Consider the following 22,654-nt stretch of genomic DNA (forward strand, 5'->3'; position numbering starts at 1 on the left):
CATGTAGGCCGCCTCATCGTTGTTGGAGATGGTGCCCAACACCCCTGTGTTGTCAGCAAACTTCACAATGGTGTTGGAGCTGTGGGTGGCCACACAATCTAAAGTGTAGAGGCAGTAGAGGGCGAGAGGACAAATCCTGTGGTGCTCCTGTGTTGATGGTGATGCTGTTAGAGACGCATCTACCCACCCTCACCACCTGAGTTCTGCCAGTGAGGAAGTCCAACACCCATGCACACAGATGGCTGTTGATCCCTCGGCTTTGTGAACAGTCTACTGGGCACTATAGTGTTAAATGCTGAACTGTAATCAACACACAGCATTCTCACATAGTTACCCTGTTTCTTGTCCACGTGGCTGAGGGTGGTGTGCAGGAAGTGGGCGATGGCGTCCTCTGTGGATCTGTTGGCTCGGTAGGCAAACTGGAGCGGATCTGTGGTGTCTGGGATGGCGGAGGAGATGATGTTCTTCAGCAGCCTCTCGAACACCTTCATTACTACCGAGGTCAGTGCAACTGGCCGGTAATCGTTCATGGATGGGTGTTTGCTGTTCTTGGGCACAGGGATGACGGTGGATCTTTTGAAGCATGTGGGGACCACAGACTTCGCCAGGGACTCGTTGAAGATGGAAGTGAACACACCTGCTAGCTGGTCAGCACAGCAGCACAGTAGACGGCCGGTGATGCCGTCTGGCCCCGCTGCTTTCCTTGTGTTCACTCTCCTCAGTGTCGCTCAGACGTCGTGCTCCGCGATGTTGATCACCGGTCTCTCACTGGTGACGTCAGTGTCCTCGGTAGTCAGGCGGTAGTTAGCATTAGCCGCGTGGCTAACCTCGAAACGGGCATAGAACTGGTTCAGCTCGTTGGTGAATGCAGAGTCGGCGTTGATCGGCACAGTGTCCCTGGCTTTGTAGTCGGTAATGGTGCGTAGTCCGTGCCACATACTCCGTGTGCCACCCTGGTGGAAGCGAGACTCCACGTGCTCCCGGTACCGGTGTTTGGCATCTCTCACTGCGCGCTGTACGCCGTATGAGGCTGCTTTGTAGGCGCTCATATCGCCAGTGGCGAAACACACGTTGCAGGTGGCGGTCCTGGCATTCACTGCAGCGCGGATCGATCTGTCCACCCATGGTTTCTGGTTCGGGAATGTGGTGACTCTCGCAGTGGGGATAATCTCCTCCGCTAGCATATTGATGAAGCATACTGCGACTTCCATAAACTCGTTGATGTCGACTGCGCATGCTCTGAACATGTCCCAGTCTACGTCATTGAATGCCTCCTGTAGCGTAGCTTCTGATTGGGCAGACCTACGTTTCACCTCCCTCATGGTTACTTCTTCCGTCCGTATGTTTTGTTTATACTGGGGAATGGGGAAGATCTGAGATAATATTTATGGTGATGAAGAGATACAATACTGTACAATGTTTTACATTAATTACAACTTCCAGGCAGCAGCATTTAGAATAGCATTTTCCAGTCTTGTTTGCCACTGAGCTGTTGTTATTAATGACATACTATCCAGTTCAAAGGTGCTCTTCAAAAGAACATGTGAAGTAAACTTATAACGTAACCACTTAAGACTTTAACAGTATCTAAAGCAACTTCACCTTCAGCAGTCTACACAAACATGTCACACAATCAGATTAAAATGGAAACATTTAATATATATATATATTATGGGTGCAACAATACACAAAATTCACGGTTCGGTTCGATTCGATACTTTGGTGTCACAGTTCGATATTTTTTCGATACAAAAAAAAGTTCATGCTTTTTTAATTTGTCATTTATTAAAATTATAAATATATATTTTAACTCAAAAGTACAGTTTTTAAATTTAATGTTGCTGAAACAACAAAATAATAAAAAACAAATACATATATCTGATCGAGAAATCACTCATCTTTGGAAAAGAGAGTTTATTACAGAGAAATGGCTCTTTCCAAAATAAAAGCTATACTATCCGCTTCTTCTGGGCTATATTCTCAGCAGCATATTAAACATATCAGGTCCCCATAAGGAGAATCATGTGCTAACGGCCGTTTAAATGACTTGGGTAAAGTTTGCAGCATGCGTGCTTGTTGTTTTTGTCTGCTTCCACTTGTCTTTGCACTAGGATGCTGTCAGAGTAAATGTGCAGTCATATTCGTTGTGTTCCCACTACTGCTGTCAGCGTTAATCTCGTTGAAATGACGTTAAAGCCACAACACGGCAAATCTCCGTTAACAAGCTACCGCGGATCGCCCCGTGCGTGGGGCTGGACCGCCAACATGTTAACGAGCTAACTGCGCTAACACACTAGTTCCCACCAATGTAATTGAGCATTGCGTGGCACATCCGACATACTGTTTTACTTTAGTCCATGACGCGCTTACCTTCAGGGTCATATGTCACATGAAGACCAAAATAGTTCCAAACGCCAGATCTGAATGAGGGTGGGGGAGGTTCAATTTGCCATGTTGCAAGGAGAGCTTAACTTCTGTCTCGCTAGCTTGTCCTGCGCTCAGTGAATCTGCTTTCGACTACTCCGCCTAGGCTGCACTGTCAAGCGTAGATCCACTGAGCGCTCAACACAGACAGCATTGTCAGAAGGAAAGTGTCATGGTCCTGGGTCGGTGACCCAGCGCTTTTAGTTATCATTTTCTAGTTTATGATGATGATTATTATTGTTTGAGTTCTATGTGTTATATTTGGTCTGCCTTGGAGTCTGTTTCTCTGTCTGTCTATGGTGTCACCCCATCTGTTTGTGAATCTGTCTGTTTAGTTCAATGTCTTGTCTGGTTCCATGTGTCTGAGTTTCCTGTTTTATTGTGAAGGTCTGTGTCGTATGTGAGTGTGCTCAGTTTACGTTTCCCCTGTCTCGTCAGCTGTGATTTCTCCCAGGTGTGTTCCCCTCCTGTCTCTAATCCCTTGATTACTGCCATCTGTGTATTTAAGCCCTGTGTTTCTCTGTGTCAGTGTCGCGTCGTACCCTCAACTAGCTGTGTGTTCTGCTTCTATGTTCCTAGTGTTTGGTCTCCTGCTCCAGTTTAGTGTTTCTTTCCAGTGTTTCAGTCCTTGGTTCCTCTGTTCTGACTTTTGGTTTTCTTTTGGTGAGTTTAGTTTGTAGGAGGTTTTTCCCAGCAATAAAGCTGCGCTTTAAGTTTCACTTCCGTGTCTGAGTTCTGCATTTTGGGTCCACCACTCCTGCTTGCCTGCCACACAGCGATTCATGACAGAACGACACGACCAGTATGGATCCAGCAGACTCACTGAGGAAGCGCAGCTCAGCCTTTGACGGGACCCGGCTTGCGCTTGGAGGGCCTCCATGCTGCCGTTCCTCACTAGCTGCTTACCTGTCATGGCGGGGTGCGCCGATGTGTGAGGAAGCAGGACCCAAAAGCAGATGATGGACGAGGAGTTGTAAGTTGTAACAAAAAAGTGATCCTTTATTAATGACGGCACAGGAAACCAAAGCAAACTGACAAAAACACTAAGAAACTAAAACACTAAGAGGGACTGAGACCAAAAAACTATAACTGTGGTGGAAAATAACAGGCAAAGACTATGACTTAAACTACCATAGAATAACTGACAAAAACCATGACTGTGACTGAGGTCAAATAAACAGACGAACCGACAATGACAAGCAGAAAACAGAAGGCTTAAATACCCACATGAGGTGATCAGTGGAAGTGGAGACACATGAGGGAACAGCTGACAGACATAGCCCTAATGACAGGACCAAGAAAGGAAAGCTAACTATAATGAACAAGGAACACAAGACACTGTCAAAATAAAACAGGAACACTAAAACTAAGTATGGCAACACAAACTTAACAGACCTAAATTCATAATGATAAATACCAAAACCCCAAAACATAGAAAACCAAGGAACAATAAACAATAACAACCCAAACTAAAGACAGATAGGAACTGACACAAAAACTAATAACATATCAAAAATGAAACAAATACAAAAGAGAGGCTCAGAGCGCTGGGTCAGACAGAGCCCCCCCCCCTCAAGGGCGGATTCCAGATGCCCGAAAAAGAAAAAACAACAAGAAAACACAACACAAAGCCAAAAACAACCCCCCCAGGGCGGGCGGAGGGGGACCAGGAAGGAGGGCCAGAAACAAAACCACAAAAAACAAAGCAGCGAAAACACACAGAGCAAACACAACAAGGGCACAAGAGTCCGAGACCCAGCTTCAGGAGGGCGACCAGGAACCCGGCAGAGCAGGAGCAAATGGCGAAGCAGTTCAGGCGGCCGCCCCGGAGGTCGACAGAAAAGCAAAACAGAGTACAAAAGTTCGGGAGGCCGACCAGGAGGCCAACGGTCCAGCAGTCCAAAATCCATGAGTTCCGGGGGCCGACCCGGAGGTCGAGAGCACAGCAGGCCAGAGATCAAAAGTTCAGGGGGCCGACCCGGACGGCAATGATGTCCAACAAACGGCCCGGAAAGCGGCCGGCGATCCCGAGGGGCAACACGAGGCTTGGGCGACAGCAACACAACCGCAGAACCAGGCGAGGCCGACACAGAAATTGAGGCCGAAGCCGGACCAGGCGGAGGCGAAGCAGGAACAAAAGCCGAGGCTGGAACTGACGACAGCGAAACAGGAGTCGAGGCCGAAGCCGGACCAGGCGAAACACAGACTGAAGCCGAGGCTGGACCAGGTGACAACGAAGCAGGAGCCGGACCAGGCGAGGCTGAAGCCGAGGCTGGACCAGGTGACAACGAAGCAGGAGCCGGACCAGGCGAGGCTGAAGCAGAGGCCGGACCAGGCGAGGCAGAAGCAGAGGCCGGACCAGGCGACGGCGAAGCAGGAGCCGAGGCTGAGGCCGGACCAGGCGACGGCGAAGCAGGAGCCGAGGCTGAGGCCGGACCAGGCGACAGCGAAGCAGGAGCCGAGGCTGAGGCCGGACCAGGCGACGGCGAAGCAGGAGCTGAGGCTGAAGCCGGACCAGGCAAAGCACAGGCTGAAGCTGGACCACGCGTAGCAGAAGCAGAGGCAGAGGCTGGACCAGGCGTAGCAGAGGCAGAGGCTGGACCAGGCATAGCAGAGGCAGAGGCTGGACCAGGCGTAGCAGAGGCAGCCGCAGGTGGTGGCTGGATGGGCTCCTCGGGCCCTCCAGCTGACGTGACGTGGGACTGGACAGGCTCCTCGGGCCCTCCAGCTGACGTGACGTGGGACTGGACGGGCTCCTCGGGCCCCCCAGCTGACGTGGCAGGAGGCTGGACGGGCTCCTCGGGCCCCCCAGCTGATGTGGCAGAAGGGTGGATGGGCTCCTCGGGCCCTCCAGCTGACGAGGCAGGTTGCTCTTCAAGTTGCAGCAAGACACAGTCTATAGTGGGTGAAATGAGTTTGTATGAGTTCTCAGACTGAGGTGTGGCAGAACCAGGCGAGGCGTCAGGCTGAGGCGCAGAAGCAGCAAGCAGTAGCGCAGCAGGTGGTGGTCCTGCAGGCGGCGGCATGGGAGCCGCAGGAGGTGGCGCTGCAGCCACAGGTGGTGAAGCAGAAGGTGGCCAGACGGGCTCCTCAGGCCCTCCAGCTGACGTGGCGTGAGGCTGAACGGGCTCCTCGGACCCTGCAGCTGACGTGGCGTGAGGCTGAACGGGCTCCTCGGACCCTGCAGCTGACGTGGCGTGAGGCTGAACGGGCTCCTCGGGCCCTCCAGCTGACGTGGCGTGAGGCTGAACGGGCTCCTCGGGCCCTCCAGCTGACGAGGCGTGAGGCTGAACGGGCTCCTCGGGCCCTCCAGCTGACGAGGCGTGAGGCTGGACGGGCTCCTCGGGCCCTCCAGCTGACGAGGCGTGAGGCTGGACGGGTTCGCCCGAACCTCCAGCAGATGAAACATGAAGCTGGCTGGGTTCGCCCGAACCTCCAGCAGATGAAACATGAAGCGGGCTGGGTTCTCCCGAACCTCCAGCAAACGAGACGTGAGGCCGGACGGGCTCCCCGGGCCCTCCAGCTGACACTGAAATAGGCTGCACAAGTTGCACCTCCGTCTCCGGCTCCAAACCGGCCTGGATAGCAGTCCCACAACAGCTTAGCTGAGCCTGATGGCTAGCATTTCCAGTGAAAACAGTCTCATCATAGCCGGGCTCATGACCCGGAAAGGCAGTGTCCGTTCCAATAATCTCCGGAGAAAAAACATGAGGAGCCAAGATATAGTCACTCACTTGTGTTCGTGGTGTGGAGCGTCGATGGCACGCACGCCGCTTTTTCTTGAGAGTGGAAGACGGCGGTGCAATAGGTGGAAGTCCCTGGTAACTCCGAGGTCCCCCGAGAGCCAGTCGAGTACCCCGGAAAGAGGGCTCGTGCTCCGGAATGAGCCATGGCTTCCACCGGAGCTCCTCCTCCAATAGAGCGCAGAATATCGACTGACGCTCGTCGTGGTCCAAATCAATGGTGTCCAGCGCTTCCTCGCGCTGGACAGTGGCAGGAGTATGGCGAGACTGTGATGAGGGCATGGAAACTGGTGAGCTGAGAGGTGGTGACGCTGCGGCGAATCTCAGCGAACCGACACGAACACACTCAGGTTCCGGAGGCAGCAATGGAGATGACTGATTGTGGGGTTGTTGTGACTGGTAGGTGCTGGAAGCCATTTCCTGACTCGACAGTTCCTGGGCCTGCAGCATCTCTTTTACCCTTGTAAAAGCATCCACTATAGCAGGTGAGCCCGGGAGCTGAAGGAGGCAGGGATCCCTCTCCATAATAGCTTCAGCAACGTTAACCATCACAAGCTTGCTCTTCAAATCGGGTGCTGTAAAGATGCGGTCGAGGATCGCTTGGATCCAAGCCGTCTTCTCCAGACACTCGGTGAGAGCTGAATCCGCTGGGTCCATGACTGGTCGGTTCGTTCTGTCACGGCGGGGTGCGCCGATGTGTGAGGAAGCAGGACCCAAAAGCAGATGATGGACGAGGAGTTGTAAGTTGTAACAAAAAAGTGATCCTTTATTAATGACGGCACAGGAAACCAAAGCAAACTGACAAAAACACTAAGAAACTAAAACACTAAGAGGGACTGAGACCAAAAAACTATAACTATAACTGTGGTGGAAGATAACAGGCAAAGACTATGACTTAAACTACCGTAGAATAACTGACAAAAACCATGACTGTGACTGAGGTCAAATAAACAGACGAACCGACAATGACAAGCAGAAAACAGAAGGCTTAAATACCCACATGAGGTGATCAGTGGAAGTGGAGACACATGAGGGAACAGCTGACAGACATAGCCCTAATGACAGGACCAAGAAAGGAAAGCTAACTATAATGAACAAGGAACACAAGACACTGTCAAAATAAAACAGGAACACTAAAACTAAGTATGGCAACACAAACTTAACAGACCTAAATTCATAATGATAAATACCAAAGCCCCAAAACATAGAAAACCAAGGAACAATAAACAATAACAACCCAAACTAAAGACAGATAGGAACTGACACAAAAACTAATAACATATCAAAAATGAAACAAATACAAAAGAGAGGCTCAGAGCGCTGGGTCAGAGACCCAGCCTGTGACATTACCCTTCAGTCCACTCACCTGCTTCTTCCCCCCGGATTGCCCCGGTCTCACAGAAAACGCTCCTGCCGATTACTATGAGACCGCGAGCAACCAGCTTACACCAGCTCAAGCTTTCTTCAAGATGTTAGGGATCATTATAGCGCCACCCGACTCACCCAGCATTTCCACATCACAGCAGGAGCAGCCACAGCCGAGTCATTCCTTGTCGCATTCTGCCAGCGCTGCTCCCTCTTCTACTTGGAAGCGCCGAACGTGCCGCCAGCACTCACGGCTCCAGTAGGAGCCTGGGACTTTTCTCGACCAACCGCCTAGGGTGAGTGACAAAGTCCCCCTACATTCGCCTTCTGTGTCGAGGGATAAACGTACCGTTTCCCCCAAGGCCGCTAACGTCAGCTTCATGAACTCTAGAACTCCTGTTCCTCCTGTTCGAGAAAATGACAGTATTCATTTTGAGAGCGATCGTTTCCGCTTTGGTTCAAAAGACTGTGCTTCTGATGCTCCTTCAGACCCAGGAGTTAAGACTGTTTCATCTGGAACTGTTTATTCTGGGGCTATGTCAGCTCAGTTAGCCGCCCGGCCCGAAGCTCGGTTAGCCGCCCGGCCCGAAGCTCGGTTAGCCGCCCGGCCCGAAGCTCAGTCGCCACCTCCACCACATTCAGCCTCGCTTCCCATAGCACAGTCACATCCACAGCCTGACTTACTACAAACCTTATTTCAATCCTTAGCCCAGTCAATAGTTCAGTTGGTAGAGGAATCATCAGCCTTATCGTCAGCTCGGTTTCCAACTTCACAACCATCATTTTCCCGACCTTTTCTTCAGTCGCCCTCAGCTCAGCCACCTATACAGCCATCATCTTCACCTACACCTCCGGTACAGCAAGCTATGTCTATCCAACTCTTACAGAACTGTTCCACAACCTCGAATCCTAATCAGAGAGACAAACCAAACAATATTGTTATCAGTCCTCAAAAGCTGGCCAGTTCTGAGACTGAGATTCACTCCAGGGCCTCCCCAGAGGCTGGGTTTCAGCCCCCAGCAGACTCTGGACCCCTGGCGGTTAAGAAGCCAGCTGAGGACCGCACCCGGCCGTTGCTGCCGTTGCTAAGATAAGTGAGGGTGTAGATAGTTTCTTTTTTTTTTTTTTTTTTTTTTTTCTGCCTGTCCCATTTGGTTCTTTAGCCATCAGAATTGTTGTCTGAAGACCAACAAGGATACCCAATGGATTTACTTTCCAAATGGATCATCGTGGCATTGCCGTATTGGTCCATTTGGTCGATCTTTGTTTTTATTATTTATTATATTTTATTTTCAGATGTTACAGACGGGACAGACATGAGTGAGGGATAGGAAAGGGAGAAAGAAAGAGGAAGGAAAGGAAAAACAGAAGGGGAGAGGGACAGTGAGAAAGGGGGGGGAGAAAAAATAAAAATCTCCTGGATCACCTGTTGAGAGAGGAATAGAAAACAAGCAAAAAAGACAAAAAATACAAAACAAAGCAACATACTAAACACAACACCATCGCATTAATCTAGCTAAGTGTAAACAGCAGTAAATACTAAATATTCAATGTTGTTGTGCAGCACGCAGGACAGATGTGCTTCGAAGTAGCAGCCTTGAAAGGTGTAATTTGGGTCTACGAGCAGTGAACACCCATGTGCATACCTGTGTGGATCAGCGCGCTTGTATTCCAAAGGTTTCTCCATGTAACGATCTGCTAGGGAGTGTGGGGGGGCCACAGCCCCGTCCTCCAGGGTGTGAAGCAGGTATGGAGGAGATCAAAACTCCAGACCTCCAGAGGCCCCCAGAACACAAGAGACCATGGAAGACCAACAGAGGGGCAGCCGCGCCACTGTTCCAGTAAGAGCTGAGGAGAGTCCCAGATAAGGGTTCACTCAGCAGCCGCGAAGCAGAAGCCAGGGGGAGTTGCAGTGACGCGCCCATGAGCTCCGCCGGCCGCCAGCTGTGCCTGAGTGACCGAGCCCCAGGCCGAGAGGCCGGGGGCACCCCACCTCCGAAGGGGCCCGAGCGAGCCCCAGGCTCCAGGCCCCGATAAGCGGCCGCCAAGGAGTGAGCCGGTGTATACCTGGACGCCCACCCCCAGACACAAAGAACCACCAACGCACCGACACCTGAGGGAGTCCGCCACTGGCAGGGGAAGTGGTGGTGGGTGGAGATAGGCCTCCAAACCTTGGAGGGCCTGAGGTGTCCCCAGAGAGGTGGTGTCTGATACCCAACCTGACATATAGACACAGACATACAGGCACACACAGACACAAACATCCATTCCCCCCCCTCATGCTCTCATATGCACTCACTCCACACTCAACCAACGTGGAGACAGACATAAAGAGACGCTGTACACACGATCACACTCCCCAAGCGTACTCTACAAACCGGGTCTAGGTACCCTTGCCCCTGGAGGGGGGAACTGCACCCAGACCCAGGTGGTGTTACCCTTTTCCCTGCGGTGGGGAGAGGCAGACCACCCCGACTCCGTAGCAGCAGGGAGGCCCCACACTCCAGACCGCAGTCGGACGGCCAACTCCTCCTAGCCCTCCCGCTCCAGCAGGCCGCAGAGAATGGGGGTGGGAGAAGACTCCAAACCTCCCTCCACCCGCTCATTGTAGTGTTGATGCATGTGTGTTCTAAAGTGCAATTAAAACCCAGGAGGGCATGGAGCTACCTGCCAAGGAGCAGCAGGTAAGCGCATAGTCCCTCCTGATAGCCCTCAATGTCTAAGTGTATTTAAAATTGAGAGGTGGGCAACGACGCCAGGGGTGAGGTGTACACCCTGATGGTAATTTGGACTCCGTGATTGTGCCCACCCCCAAGATCCTATATGTATGTGTAATGAGAGTGTGAATAATGTGAATGTCTAAGTTGTGGGATAAAATTGAGGCAGAGGCAGCCAGAAGGGGACAGAGGGGGGGTAGTACTCGCGCCAGCTCCCCCGCTGACCCCAGTAGGCACTCTCACACTCCGCGACCCGCCAGGGAAAGGGGGCCCAGGCCCATCCAGACCGGGGCCCAGTGCAGCAGTGCCTCCCGGCCCCACAGAGCCCGGGACAGTCCACACAACCCCACCACAGAGAAAACTGCACCCACCCCACCATCCACTCATCTTCCAGACTACATAAGACAGTAAACGCCCAGGCTGAGATCTTCCTCCACCTCTCCTGTATCTCCCCCTCCTGCAGAGAGAGTTCCTGAAGAGAGGAAAGCTCCTGCAAGATGTGACCATCTCCCCCACCAGTTGAAGAGCCCCCCAGGTGGCTCGACGCACCGGCGGCACCCTGCTCCAGGGCTGGGCCCCCATGCACCCACCCGCCCACAACCCCGGCAACACACCAACCAGGACCCAAGCCCCCGAGGCCCGGCCCGGGCCCCAGCCCAGAGACGGAGCGCCCCCAGAACCTCACGCCCATCCCGGACCCACCCAGGGACAGCCAGGCTACCAGGTCAGTAACCCACGTCAGTCAGCACAGACCCTCCCCTAGCCCCGCTGCACACAGCCGCGAGGAAACAGTCACCTGAGAGCCAACAGAGCCCCCAACCGGACAGGACCGCTATCCCGGGTTGAGCCCCCCAAGGAAGATGCCTCCGGGGAACCCCCCGACGCCCTAAGCCTGTCCCTACCCCCACACCAATCACAACAGTGAAGGCGGGACCAAACTATGACCCCCCACCCCCACTAGGTGATGGAGCTGACAAAAGGAGCCCAGAGCAATTGATCTGATGTGGTGGCAGAGGCTGTGTCAAGACTAATGTAATCTAATAGATAATTTCTATATTGGTTAGAATTAAGATTATTTTTATTTTTCCAGTTCATGAGGACTGTTTTCTTGGCTATGCATAGGGCAGTGAAAATCATATGGGCTATATTCTTTTCTGAAGTGACATTATCTAAGCTGCCCAGTAAACACACTAAGGGGGAAGTTGGAATGTTACATTTCAGACACTTTGATAAGTCTTCACATATCTCGCGCCAAAACTTTTGCACTGGTGGACAGAACCAAAGAGCGTAGATGTAATTGTCTGGTGTATTGCCTTGACAGTGTGAGCAGTTGTTGGAAGATGTAAAGCCCATCTTGAACATCCGATGACCTGTATAGTGCACTCTATGTAGTATTTTGTATTGTATTAATTGCAGACTGGGATTTTTAATTACTTTAAAGGTTTTTAAGCAAATCTGAGACCAGAAGTTTTGGTCTAAGCTGACTGATAAATCTGCTTCCCACTTTGCAATAGGAAGGGATATTGATTCATCTAATTTAGAAAGTGTTCTGTATATTTTAGATAATAATTTGGGGGATTTAAGAGTAAGAAAATGTGCCGCACTTAGTGGTGTTTGTAATTCAACTTGACTGAGGTTAAATTTCTTTTTTACTATGGATTTAATTTGTTGATATTCTAAAAATCTTGTCTTGTTGATCCCATATTGTGCAACTAGTCTGTCAAATGGAATAAATTCTGTTCCCTCTAATATATGTTCTAAGTATTTAATTCCTTTACAACTCCATTCTGGGAAATTAGTCATGTTATTGTTTTGTAATATGTCAGGGTTATTCCAGATAGGTGTACGTTTGCATGGGATTAATGAAGACTCCGTTATTTTTAGAAACTCCCACCATGCTGTCAGAGAAAAGCTGATGTTGATACTTTTAAAGCATTCATGTCTTTTGATGTTTGAGCTAATAAATGGTAGGTCTGAAATCTCTAGATCCTTGCATAGTGCCTGTTCAACATCTAGCCAGGGCTCAACTAAGAAGGTATGTTTTAACCATTCTGAGATGAACTGAAGCCTGTTGGCTAAGAAGTATTGGTGAAAATTAGGCAGATCTAATCCTCCTCCATCCTTGGTTCTTTGTAACGTTTTTAAGCTGATACGCGGGGGTTTATCTTTCCAAAGGAATTTGGAAATATATGAATCCAGAGATCTGAACCCATCTTGTGATGGTTTGTTAGGGATTATCAAAAATAAGTAATTTATTTTTGGCAAGATCATCATTTTTATAGTGGCGACCCTTCCCATGAGCAGTGTTGGGAAGGTTACTTTTAAAATGTATTCCATTACAGAATACAGAATACATGCCCCAAAATGTATTCTGTAACGTATTCCGTTACGTTACTCAAAGACAGTAACGTATTCTGAATACTTTGGATTACTTAATATATTATCATGATTTTTACAACAACATGAATGTACTATTGCTGTGTGATTTATTACTATTACTGAAGGTCCGCGACTCCGAACTGTAGTAAAGGGACCTCTGACTAATACGGCGGGGTCCCTGTTGGCTCGTAGCCGAAAAATAGCTTTACTTTGTTGTGTGGGTCAACTTTTATTGACAGAGAGAGGCGTTGAAAGGCTGCTCCAACGGAACTTATTGTTTTCGGAGGAAAACACGAACACGGTGTACAGTCGAGTCTTAATAGCTTACTTACAACTGGGCTCGTCAGGCACTCTTCTTGGCTGAAGTGGTTATTATTATATTTAGATGCTTCCAGCTCCTGTTTTTCCTCGATGACAACTCGTACCTTTCCACTCCCCCTTTTCTCCCTCCTCGCGCTCACAGACCCATAACGTGTATGGCAGTCCATTCTCCCTGCAACACGGACTACACTGCCCATGATGCTACATTCTTTAGAGCTATCCTCGTAGCATTCTGCCTGTTAGCTTAGCACAACAACAACAACGAAAAGGCGCTCTCTCACCCAGGAAACACACAGTCACAGAGAGAGAGAGAGAGCGTCGCCCTGTAACCATGGCAACCATAACACTGCCGCCTGGAACAAAAGAACGTAGCTGTCAAACAAAACCCAAACAGTCCTGACCCGCGACAAAATGAAACAGGAAAGTACCGCAGTGTAATCCATTTATTTCAACAAAGTAACTGTATTCTGAATACCACCTTTTTAAACGGTAACTGTAACGGAATACAGTTACTCATATTTTGTATTTTAAATACGTAACGGCGGTACATGTATTCCGTTACTCCCCAACACTGCCCATGAGTGATATGGGTAAAGATTTCCATCTCGTCAGATCGCCTTCTACTTTCTTTAGAAGTGGGATGTGGTTTAATTTAGTTAAGTCTGAAAGCTTAGGAGAGACATTAATACCTAAATATTTAATATTTCCGAATTGCAGTGGGGCAGAGGAAGAATTATGGAAGGAGCAGTTAATGGGGAGAACTGTAGATTTTGACCAGTTAATTGAATAATCTGAAACTCTTGAAAACCAGTTTATTAAAATAATTACCTCAGAGAGGTTGGTTTGTGTGTTTTGCAGAAAAAGCAACACATCATCCGCATAGAGACTGATTTTATGTTCTATGTTCTTACATTTTATGCCCTTAATTGTTGTAGCCTGTCTAAATGCTGCTGCTAGAGGTTCGATAAAAATTGCAAAAAGTGAAGGGGAGAGTGGGCATCCCTGTCTGGTGCCCCTCAGGAGACAGAAGCTGGAGGATGTCTGGTCATTTGTTCTGATACGAGCTGTTGGGGAATTATATAATATTCTTATCCAGTTTATGAAAGAGTTTCCAAAACCAAATTTGTGTAAAGTTGCGAATAAAAATTTCCAGTTAACTCTGTCAAATGCTTTTTCTGCATCTAGAGATAATATTATGGTTTCGATGTTTTTATCGTATGAGTAGTCTATTAAATTAAGTAATCTACGAGTGTTTGTTGAGGAGTGCCGACCTTTTATGAAACCAGTTTGGTCAGGATGAATTAAGAGGGGGGTCATTTTCTCTAATCTCTTTGAGAGAGCTTTGCAGATTATTTTAAGGTCTACATTTAAAAGAGAAATTGGACGATAGCTTGAGGGAAATAAAGGGTCTTTGCCTGGTTTTAGTAGGAGACTAATGTTGGCAGAATTCATATTTGGTAGTAGTCTGCCATTTTCCTCGATTTCCTGCAACATTCTGTGGAATACTGGTGCCAAAATTGTCCAGAATTCTTTGTAGAATTCTGCAGGGAAGCCGTCTGGACCTGGAGCCTTATTATTGGGCATACTTATCAGGGCTTCCTGGAGTTCACTTGGCATCAGTGGCGAATCCAGTTCCATTGCTTGACTGTCTAGTAATTTTGGAAGAGTTACGTTGTCAAGAAACAGATCAATTTCATTTTTAGATGGGTTTATTTGTGGTGAGTATAAAGTTTCATAGAAATCCCTAAAAATGTTGTTTATTCTTCCAGGATCATATATTGTGTTCCCCGATAAATCTTTAGCAGCACATATAGTTGTTTTTTCTTTATTTATTTTTAGCTGGTTTGCTAGAAATCGACCTGATTTCTTACTGTGTTCAAAATTCTGCAAGCGTAGTCTTTGTATAAGGAATTGTGTTTTTTTATTAATAATTTCATTTAATTCTAGTTTTGTTTTGCATATTTTGTTCAATGTTTCCTGATCTTGGTTGCACGCGTAGGCTTCTTCTAGTGATTTGATGTTTTTTTCTAATTCCTGAATATTTTTGTTTTCTTCTTTCTTTTTGTGTGATGAGAAAGAAATTATTTTACCTCTCATCACATTTCCCTGCTTCCCATAGAACAGAAGCAGATATTCCGGGAGTGTCATTAAAGTCTAAATATGAAGTCCATTCCTTTTTAAAATATTTAATAAAGTCTTCATCTTTAAGTAGTGATATATTAAATCTCCAGTTTTTTCTTGGCGTAGTGTTATTCTTGTGCATTAGTGTTAAAGATACAGGAGCATGATCGCTGACAGCTATAGGATGAATCTCAGTGTCTGAAATGTCACACAGCAGTGAGCTGCTGACCAGGGTGTAGATAGTTTCTACAGAGGCTATATAAAGTGCTAGTGGTTGTGAGTGGTGGTTCAGTCCGTGTTATTATTGTGTGTTTGAGGGTACAGTTGTCCATTGTGTGTGTGTGTAGGTGGTTGTGTGTGTGTGTGTATGTTCAGTCCATGAGTTTAACGTGGGTCAGATGTCAGGAGGCAGAGTTCAGGAGTCTGACAGCTGTGGGGAAGAAGCTGTTCCGGTACCTGGTGGTCTTAGTCCGGAGGCTCCTGTAGCGCCTCCCAGAGGGCAGGAGGGTGAAGAGTCCATGTGATGGGTGACTGGGGTCTTTGATGATTTTCCCAGCCCTTTTCAGACACCGCTTCCTGTAGATGTCTTTTATGGCAGGAAGTGGTGCTCCAGCAATGCGCTGGGCAGTTTTCACGACCCTCTGCAACGCCTTCCGGTCCGAGGCAGAGCAGTTCCCGTACCAGACTGTTATACAGTTGGTCAGGATGCTCTCGATGGTGCAGCGATAGAAGTTCACCAGGATGTCTGAGGACAGGTGGTTCTTCCTCAGAGTCCTCAAGAAGAAGAGGCGCTGGTGAGCCTTCTTGACCACCTTGGAGCAGTTGGTTGTCCAGGTGAGATCCTCGGAGATGTGGACTCCCAGGAACTTGAAGCTGCTCACACGCTCCACAGCCATCCCCTTAATGTGGATGGGTGGATGTGGGTCAGCATTCCTCCTGTAGTCCACGATGAGCTCCTTGGTCTTCTCGGTGTTAAGCAGCAGGTTGTTTGTGTCCCACCACTCAGCCAGACGATCCACCTCCTCCCTGTAGGCGGCCTCATCGTTGTCACTGATGAGGCCAATCACCGTGGTGTCATCTGCAAACTTAATGATGGTGTTGGAACCATCAGCAGGTCTGCAGTCGTGGGTGAAGAGGGAGTAGAGGAAAGGGCTCATTACACAGCCTTGTGGTACACCGGTGTTCATTGTGATGGTAGATGAGCAGCGGTTATCCAGCCGGACATGCTGGGGGCGGCTGGTCAGGAAGTCCAGTAACCATTTGCAGATGAGGGAACTGATGCCCAGGTCTGTCAGTTTCTTGATGAGTTGTGAGGGGTGGATTGTATTGAATGCTGAACTGAAGTCTATAAACAGCATTCTGGCGTAGGTGTTGTTGTTGTCCAGGTGTGAGAGGACAGAGTGCAGTGCGATGGAGACTGCGTCCTCTGTGCTCCTGTTCTGGCGGTATGCGAATTGGTGGGGTTCCAGGGTGGGGGGAAGACAGGATTTGAAGTGTGCTAGGACCAGCTGCTCTAAGCACTTCGTGATGATGGGGGTGAGTGCTACTGGGCGGTAATCATTGAGGCAAGATGGGTTGCAGTTTTTGGGTATCGGGACGATGGAGGTGGATTTGAAGCAGGCCGGTACCACAGCGTGGGCCAAGGACAGATTGAATATGTCTGTGAGCACTCCTGCAAGCTCCCCAGAACACACTCTGAGAACACGCCCGGGTATGTCATCGGGACCTGCAGCCTTGTGGACATTGATCCTGCTCAGCACCGCACCTACATCGGTGGGGGAGAGAGTCAGAGGTTGGTGGTCTGGCGTCACGTCTGCTTTGGTTGTGGTTGTGGGGTTCCCTCACCCAAAATGAGCATAAAAGTTGTTGAGCTCGTTGAGGAAGGAGACATCAGAGGATGCGGGGGAGGGTTTGGTGGTCCTGTAGTCTGTAATGGTCTGGAGTCCTTGCCACATGCGTCGGGGGTTGGAGTCGGAGAAGTGTTCTTCTACCTTCTTTTTGTAATGGTGTTTGGCTTTTTTGATGCCCTTCTTTAGATTAGCCCTGGCTGTGCTGTAGGCGTGTGCATCTCCTGACCTAAAGGCGGTGTTGCGGGCCTTCAGGAGGAGACGAACATCCCGGTTCATCCAAGGCTTCTGGTTGGGGTACATGGTGATCCGTTTCGGGGTGGTGACACTGTCTGTGGCTTCGGAGATGTAATCCAGTACAGATGAGGCGTACTGGTCCAGGTCTGTGTGGGTGAACATATTCCAGTCTGTGTTTTTAAATCTGTCCTGGAGCACTGCGTCTGTCCCCTCTGGCCACACTTTAATTGTCCTCACAGCAGGTTTCACACGTTGGATGAGTGGTGAATACCTAGGTGTGAGGAACAGGGAGAGATGGTCCGATTGTCCAATGTGGGGGAGGGGTGTGGCTTTGTAGGCTCCAGCCAGGTTGGAATACACATGGTCTAAAGTCTTGTCTCCTCTGGTGTGGCAGGAGACATGTTGGTGGAATCTGGGGAGGACTGTCTTTAAGTTGGTGTGGTTGAAGTCGCCAGCAACAATAAAAGCAGCCTCGGGGTGTTTATTCTGGTGTTTGTTAATGGCTGCAGAAAGTTCTTTCATGGCCAACCTAGCATTAGCGTCGGGGGGTATATACACGGCAGTGAGTATGATCAAAGTGAGTTCTCTGGGGAGATAATAAGGTCTGCATTTGACCATTAAAAACTCCGCATTAGGTGAGCAGTGACTCTCAGTAGTAGTGGAGTTCATGCACCAAGCATTGTTAATATAAATGCACAAACCTCCACCCCTGGTCTTGCCGGAGTCATCTGCTAGCCTGTCGGCTCGGTGTGTGTGGCGTCCTGCTAACTCGATAACATTGTCCGGGCAGCTGTTGATCAACCATGTTTCGGTGAAAAACATGACATTTGAGTCCATAATCCGTCTGTTGTTAGTGATGGAGAGCCGTATCTCATCCATTTTGTTTGCCAGAGAACGGACATTGGTGAGGAAATTACTGGGTAAAGGCAGCTGGTGTGGTGTTAGCTTTAGCTTAGCCCGTAGCCCTCCGCGCCTACCTTGCCTTTGTTTATGATCTCGGGGCCGTCTGCATGCACTTCCGCCCGGCCGGGGAGAGTGGGCAGCCTCCGGTGTCCTGGAGATCTCTGGGATGAGTCGGAGATCGGCGATAAAACTGTTGGAGTTATGAGTCCAGATGTTCAGAAGCTCTTGTCTGCTGTAGGTCAGCAATGCACAGCAATTCTGGACGAATAATCCGGTTAAAAGTAGAAAAAAACCTGCTAAATAGCAGATTCTGGAGAGACACTGAGCCTCACGTTGTTCACGCGCCGCCATCTTAAAGTAACGATGTAAAGTAAAGATGCTTGGTTACTTGGGTCATAACTGGGATATTTCAACATTCACTGGATTACTGTGACAAATCACCAGAGATTCCTTTCAAAAGTCAATGTTAAGACACCAATTTGGCAATTTGGGGGCACAGTCATTCTCTACACATGTTCAGATGCATCTATGTTTCTATGCATCATATCTGTTATTAATCTCTGTCTCTCTTCCACAACATGTCTTTATCCTGTCTTCCTTCTCTCACCCCAACCAATCATAGCAGACGGCCCCACACCTCCCTGAGCCTGGTTCTGTTGGAGGTTTCTTCCTGTTAAAAGGGAGTTTTTCCTTCCCACTGTCACCAAAGTGCTTGCTTGCTCATAGGGGGTCATATGATTGTTGGGTGTCCTCTGTATGTATTATTGTAGGGTCTACCTTACAATATAAAGCACCTTGAGGCAGCTGTTGTTGTGATTTGGCGCTGTATAAATCAAATTGAATTGAAATCTAAAGAATGTCCAAAACAAGCACCAGATTGGTGAGCTTAAAGACTAGGGATGGGTATCGAAAACCGGTTCTTGTTGAAAACCGGTTCCCACTGTTTCAATTCCTTGGAATTGTTTGCCATTTTTTCAAACAATAATAATAATATTATATAGCGCTTTTCAAGACACCCAAAGCGCTTTACAATGCCACCATTCATTCACTCTCACATTCACACACTGGTGGAGGCAGCTACAGTTGTAGCCACAGCCAAGGCTGGACTGGGACAAAAAATCGGCCCGGGCATTTTAACTAGAGACCGGCCCACCAGGATAAAGATTGAAAATGTGACGTCATTCAGGGGTAAAACCGCAAAGGATTCTGGGAACTTGTGGCAAGAGGTACTAGCGCACGCAGGCTTTCAATTGAACTCAGTTACACAGCGATAAAAAGAAACCCAAAAAATGGCAAGAAGCTGTTGTATTATTAACTGCAATAGCCGGTCGCATGACAGCCACGGGAAGCCGACGGGTAAAGAGATCGGTTTTTTTATCGGATTACGTCGTTGAAGAGAAATTTTTTAAGCCATGTTTCCGAAGTAAGAGCCGACGGATGGTCTGGATATACCAAATATAGCGTCTCAGAACACTGCAGCTCACATGTTAGTCTGCTCCTAGCATTCCCACAAAGGTCAGAGTTTTGTAGTAGTTAATACGTCATTTTTCTTAACATAATTGGTGATATAGGTTACAAGCAAGTCTGGCGCTGAACAGAAATTGTCGCGCTATGCTCCTTTGTTTATTGTGCATAAATAGTGAATTGTCCTGACACAATATTGTGTTTCGCTTCTGTTATTACCATGGTACATTGACAAAAACATATACTTTTATTCACAGGATAAAACAGTTGTTTTGTATCACTAATTGTCCAGTGCAATTACAACATACAATATTATTGTCACTGCTACATTTCTGTAATGCTACCAGAAATTATTTCCACTACTAATTAATTACCGTTGAGCTCAAAGGTTATATTAATAAACGGTTAACGAATGTGTATTTATGACGACGATTTGTGAGACTGGAAATCTTACGTTTGTTCGTACGATGGTCTTTACTTTCTACACGGTGCATTTCAAGGTCCTGTACCCATCCGTCGGTAAACTGTACCTGGGTTTGTTGCAGTGACCTGAAGTTACTAAACTTCATGAGTGTATGCACTCACTCCAAGAACCGTGTAATTATAAATCTGCGCGTGGTGAAAATTGGGCATCACTCTAACGTCTTTTGTCCACTCTGTGTGCTCGTAAGGGTCTGACCCTTTCACTCCTTTGATTTTTTCCTCGTATCTTTTCTTTGACTTTTCGTCGAGTCTGTCTTTGTACGGACCGGCATTGTTGTCCTTTTGTTTTGTACATTCCTTTTTTGTGCGGCAAAGAAAAAACAAGAAGGTATTGGAACCGGAGAATGAACGTTTTGCGGGGCTGCAAATGCTTGCATTAGATGCGGTACTTGGATTGTTTTGCCACGAGTTCCCGGCATGCAATGCGCGAAAATCACGTGATTGCTAAACAAGGGGGAGGGTGCATCCGGCCTCCTCGGCTGTAATTGGTCCAGCCCAGAGTCGATCATGACCAATTGGCCAATCCAACGCCTTTCATTATATATATCCTTACTAAAAAATATATATATATATCCATCGGCCCATAAAAACAAAAAATCGCCAGCGGCCCACCGGGCAAATGCCCGGTATGCCCGATGGCCAGTCCAGCTATGGCCACAGCTGTCCTGGGGAAGACTGACAGAAGCGAGGCCACCATGTTGCGGAGCGTCATTTACCTGGCAGGAAACACGGCGCCTACTTTGTTATTGCTACAGAAGAATATTTATTTTATTATTTTACATTTACAATTTTGTTTTTTCTGGGGACCCTGTGACACCCCATTGAAGAGCCGTAGGCTGTGGATCTCTTAAGATGTCACTGTTGGGTTTGTAAGGCCATGTTACTCCTAAATTTCTATCTTGTTCAAAGAGAAGATATGAAACAAAGTTCAGAGCTAATCAACCTTAGTGTTCTCCTTTTTTAAAAAGAATCGATAAGAGAATCGATAAAGAATCGAATCGTTAAACAGTATGAAAAATGGAATCGGAATCGTGAAAATCTTATCAATACCCATCCCTATTAAAGACTTACTAGACAAGATGTTAGTAACTGGTGACAGCATTCATGTCAAAATGTAGCATAGAAACCAGCACAGGGGTAGACTGCCTTCATCCATCACTGTTTTATGTGTTTTCTGCTTTGAAGGCCAGATTGCTGTCTCTGAGGACACATTTGTTCAGCACCTATGGATCAGGGCATGTACACCACAGGGCAAAGCAGGTGCTCTCTCATTACAAAATGATTCGACATTGTTCCTTTTTTTTGTTTATCTGAATAAAATGCGGCTTCATTTGCTGTGTATGGGAGTGAGAGACAACAAAAAGAGGTGCTCCCCCAGCCCTTCACTGTTGTCCTCCAGGCAAAACGGAAGCAATTTTATATGGCCCGCATCGTTCTACTGATTCTCCAGATGTTGATTTTGGTGATTTGACCTCTCATCTGAAAAGTTCAGTCACTAATCTTGGTGTTAAACTTGATTCTGCGCTTACTTTTGAAGGTCATGTAAGTGGGGTGGTAAAATCAGCTTTTTATCACCTCAGACGCCTGTCGAAGGTTAAGCCTTTCCTTTCCAAACCCAATTTGGAAACTCTTATTCATGCTTTTATCACCTCACATCTGGACTATTGTAATTCCCTTTTAATAGGGGTCAGGTCGGGCACCTTGTCACGCCTGCAGTTAGTGCAAAACGCGGCGGCGCGATTTTTAACCGGTAGTAGGAAATTCGATCACATCACTCCGGTTCTGGCTTCCTTGCATTGGCTTCCCATTGATTTTAGGGTTCGTTTTAAGGTCCTTTTATTGGTTTTTAAATCTTTAAATGGTCTGGCTCCTGTGTACTTATCTGAATTGCTGAAGCCACATGTTCCTCCTCGCTCGCTCCGTTCAGCTGAGCAGCTTCTGCTGTCGGTCCCTAAGTCGCGGCTGAAATGCAGAGGAGACCGTGCCTTTTCAATTGCGGCTCCGATGCTCTAGAATAACCTTCCCCTCCAAATTAGACAAGCGTCATCAGTGCAGGTCTTTAAGTCCAGATTGAAAACCTATTTTTATTCCCTGGCTTTTAACTCTGTAGGAAACTGACACCTTCTTATTTATTTTATTGTTTGTAATGATTTTATGGTATTTTTAATTTGGTTGTTGTTTTGATCTGTCATTTTTCGGATGTCTACGTCAGGTGCAGGGGATTTATATGACTAATAAATATAATATTTTTTTACATATACCAAATTGTTTTCATCAAAATGATACATATAAATACAGATTATTTAAAAAATGACTGTGATGTGACTGTGTTAGACTTAATTTATTTGTACATGTGGGTGTTTTTTGTTATTTTACATTTTCCTGTTTTTTTGTAAATGGTTTATTTTAAATAACAGGTTAAAACTGCCATTTATTAAAATGTGTTGAAATGCTGAAAACGTTCAAATCCATGTTAAACTGTTTAAATATTAATGGTACTGTGAAAAGTGCAATGTGTTAGTTTAGAAGAGCATTTTCATCATACATGGTTCATTTTTACAAGTATCCGGTTTTATTGTGACGAGCTCATGATTATGAGAGGAAGCATGACCGGCAGCAGTACTGAGAGACACTCGAACGGAAAACGTAT

General features: G+C 47.6%; 1 protein-coding gene across 1 annotated transcript; it reads right to left on the reverse strand.

Annotated features, from left to right (window-relative positions):
• Positions 1-728: 728 nt before the first annotated feature.
• On the reverse strand, positions 729-6,824 carry LOC147338410 (uncharacterized). Its single transcript, XM_086309778.1, has 4 exons — positions 6,063-6,824; positions 5,238-5,990; positions 4,180-5,084; positions 729-822 (listed from the first exon to the last, which is right to left on the reverse strand). Exons 1-4 carry the CDS (start codon positions 6,822-6,824, stop codon positions 729-731), a joined length of 2,514 nt encoding a protein of 837 aa, XP_086165904.1.
• Between the last annotated feature and the right edge of the window lie 15,830 nt (positions 6,825-22,654).

This window comes from Aulonocara sp. 'chitande type north' Nkhata Bay, linkage group LG2 (genome assembly GCF_057382095.1).
Source record: "Aulonocara sp. 'chitande type north' Nkhata Bay isolate Kocher_YH1m ecotype deep benthic linkage group LG2, A_spYH_male_GT1.1, whole genome shotgun sequence".
NCBI lineage: Eukaryota > Metazoa > Chordata > Actinopteri > Cichliformes > Cichlidae > Aulonocara > Aulonocara sp. 'chitande type north' Nkhata Bay.

Bases quoted from the DNA above. Each gene is read 5' to 3' on its own strand.
- LOC147338410 (XM_086309778.1), bottom strand. From the start codon at position 6,824: ATGGACCCAGCGGATTCAGCTCTCACCGAGTGTCTGGAGAAGACGGCT. The intron at 5,085-5,237 runs GCTGGGGGGCCC...GAGCCCATCCAG, and splicing joins TCCACCCTTCTGCCACATCA to CCACCACCTGCGGCTGCCTC. The intron at 823-4,179 runs GTCTCGGACTCT...TTTCGAGGTTAG, and splicing joins GGTCGCCCTCCTGAAGCTGG to CCACGCGGCTAATGCTAACT.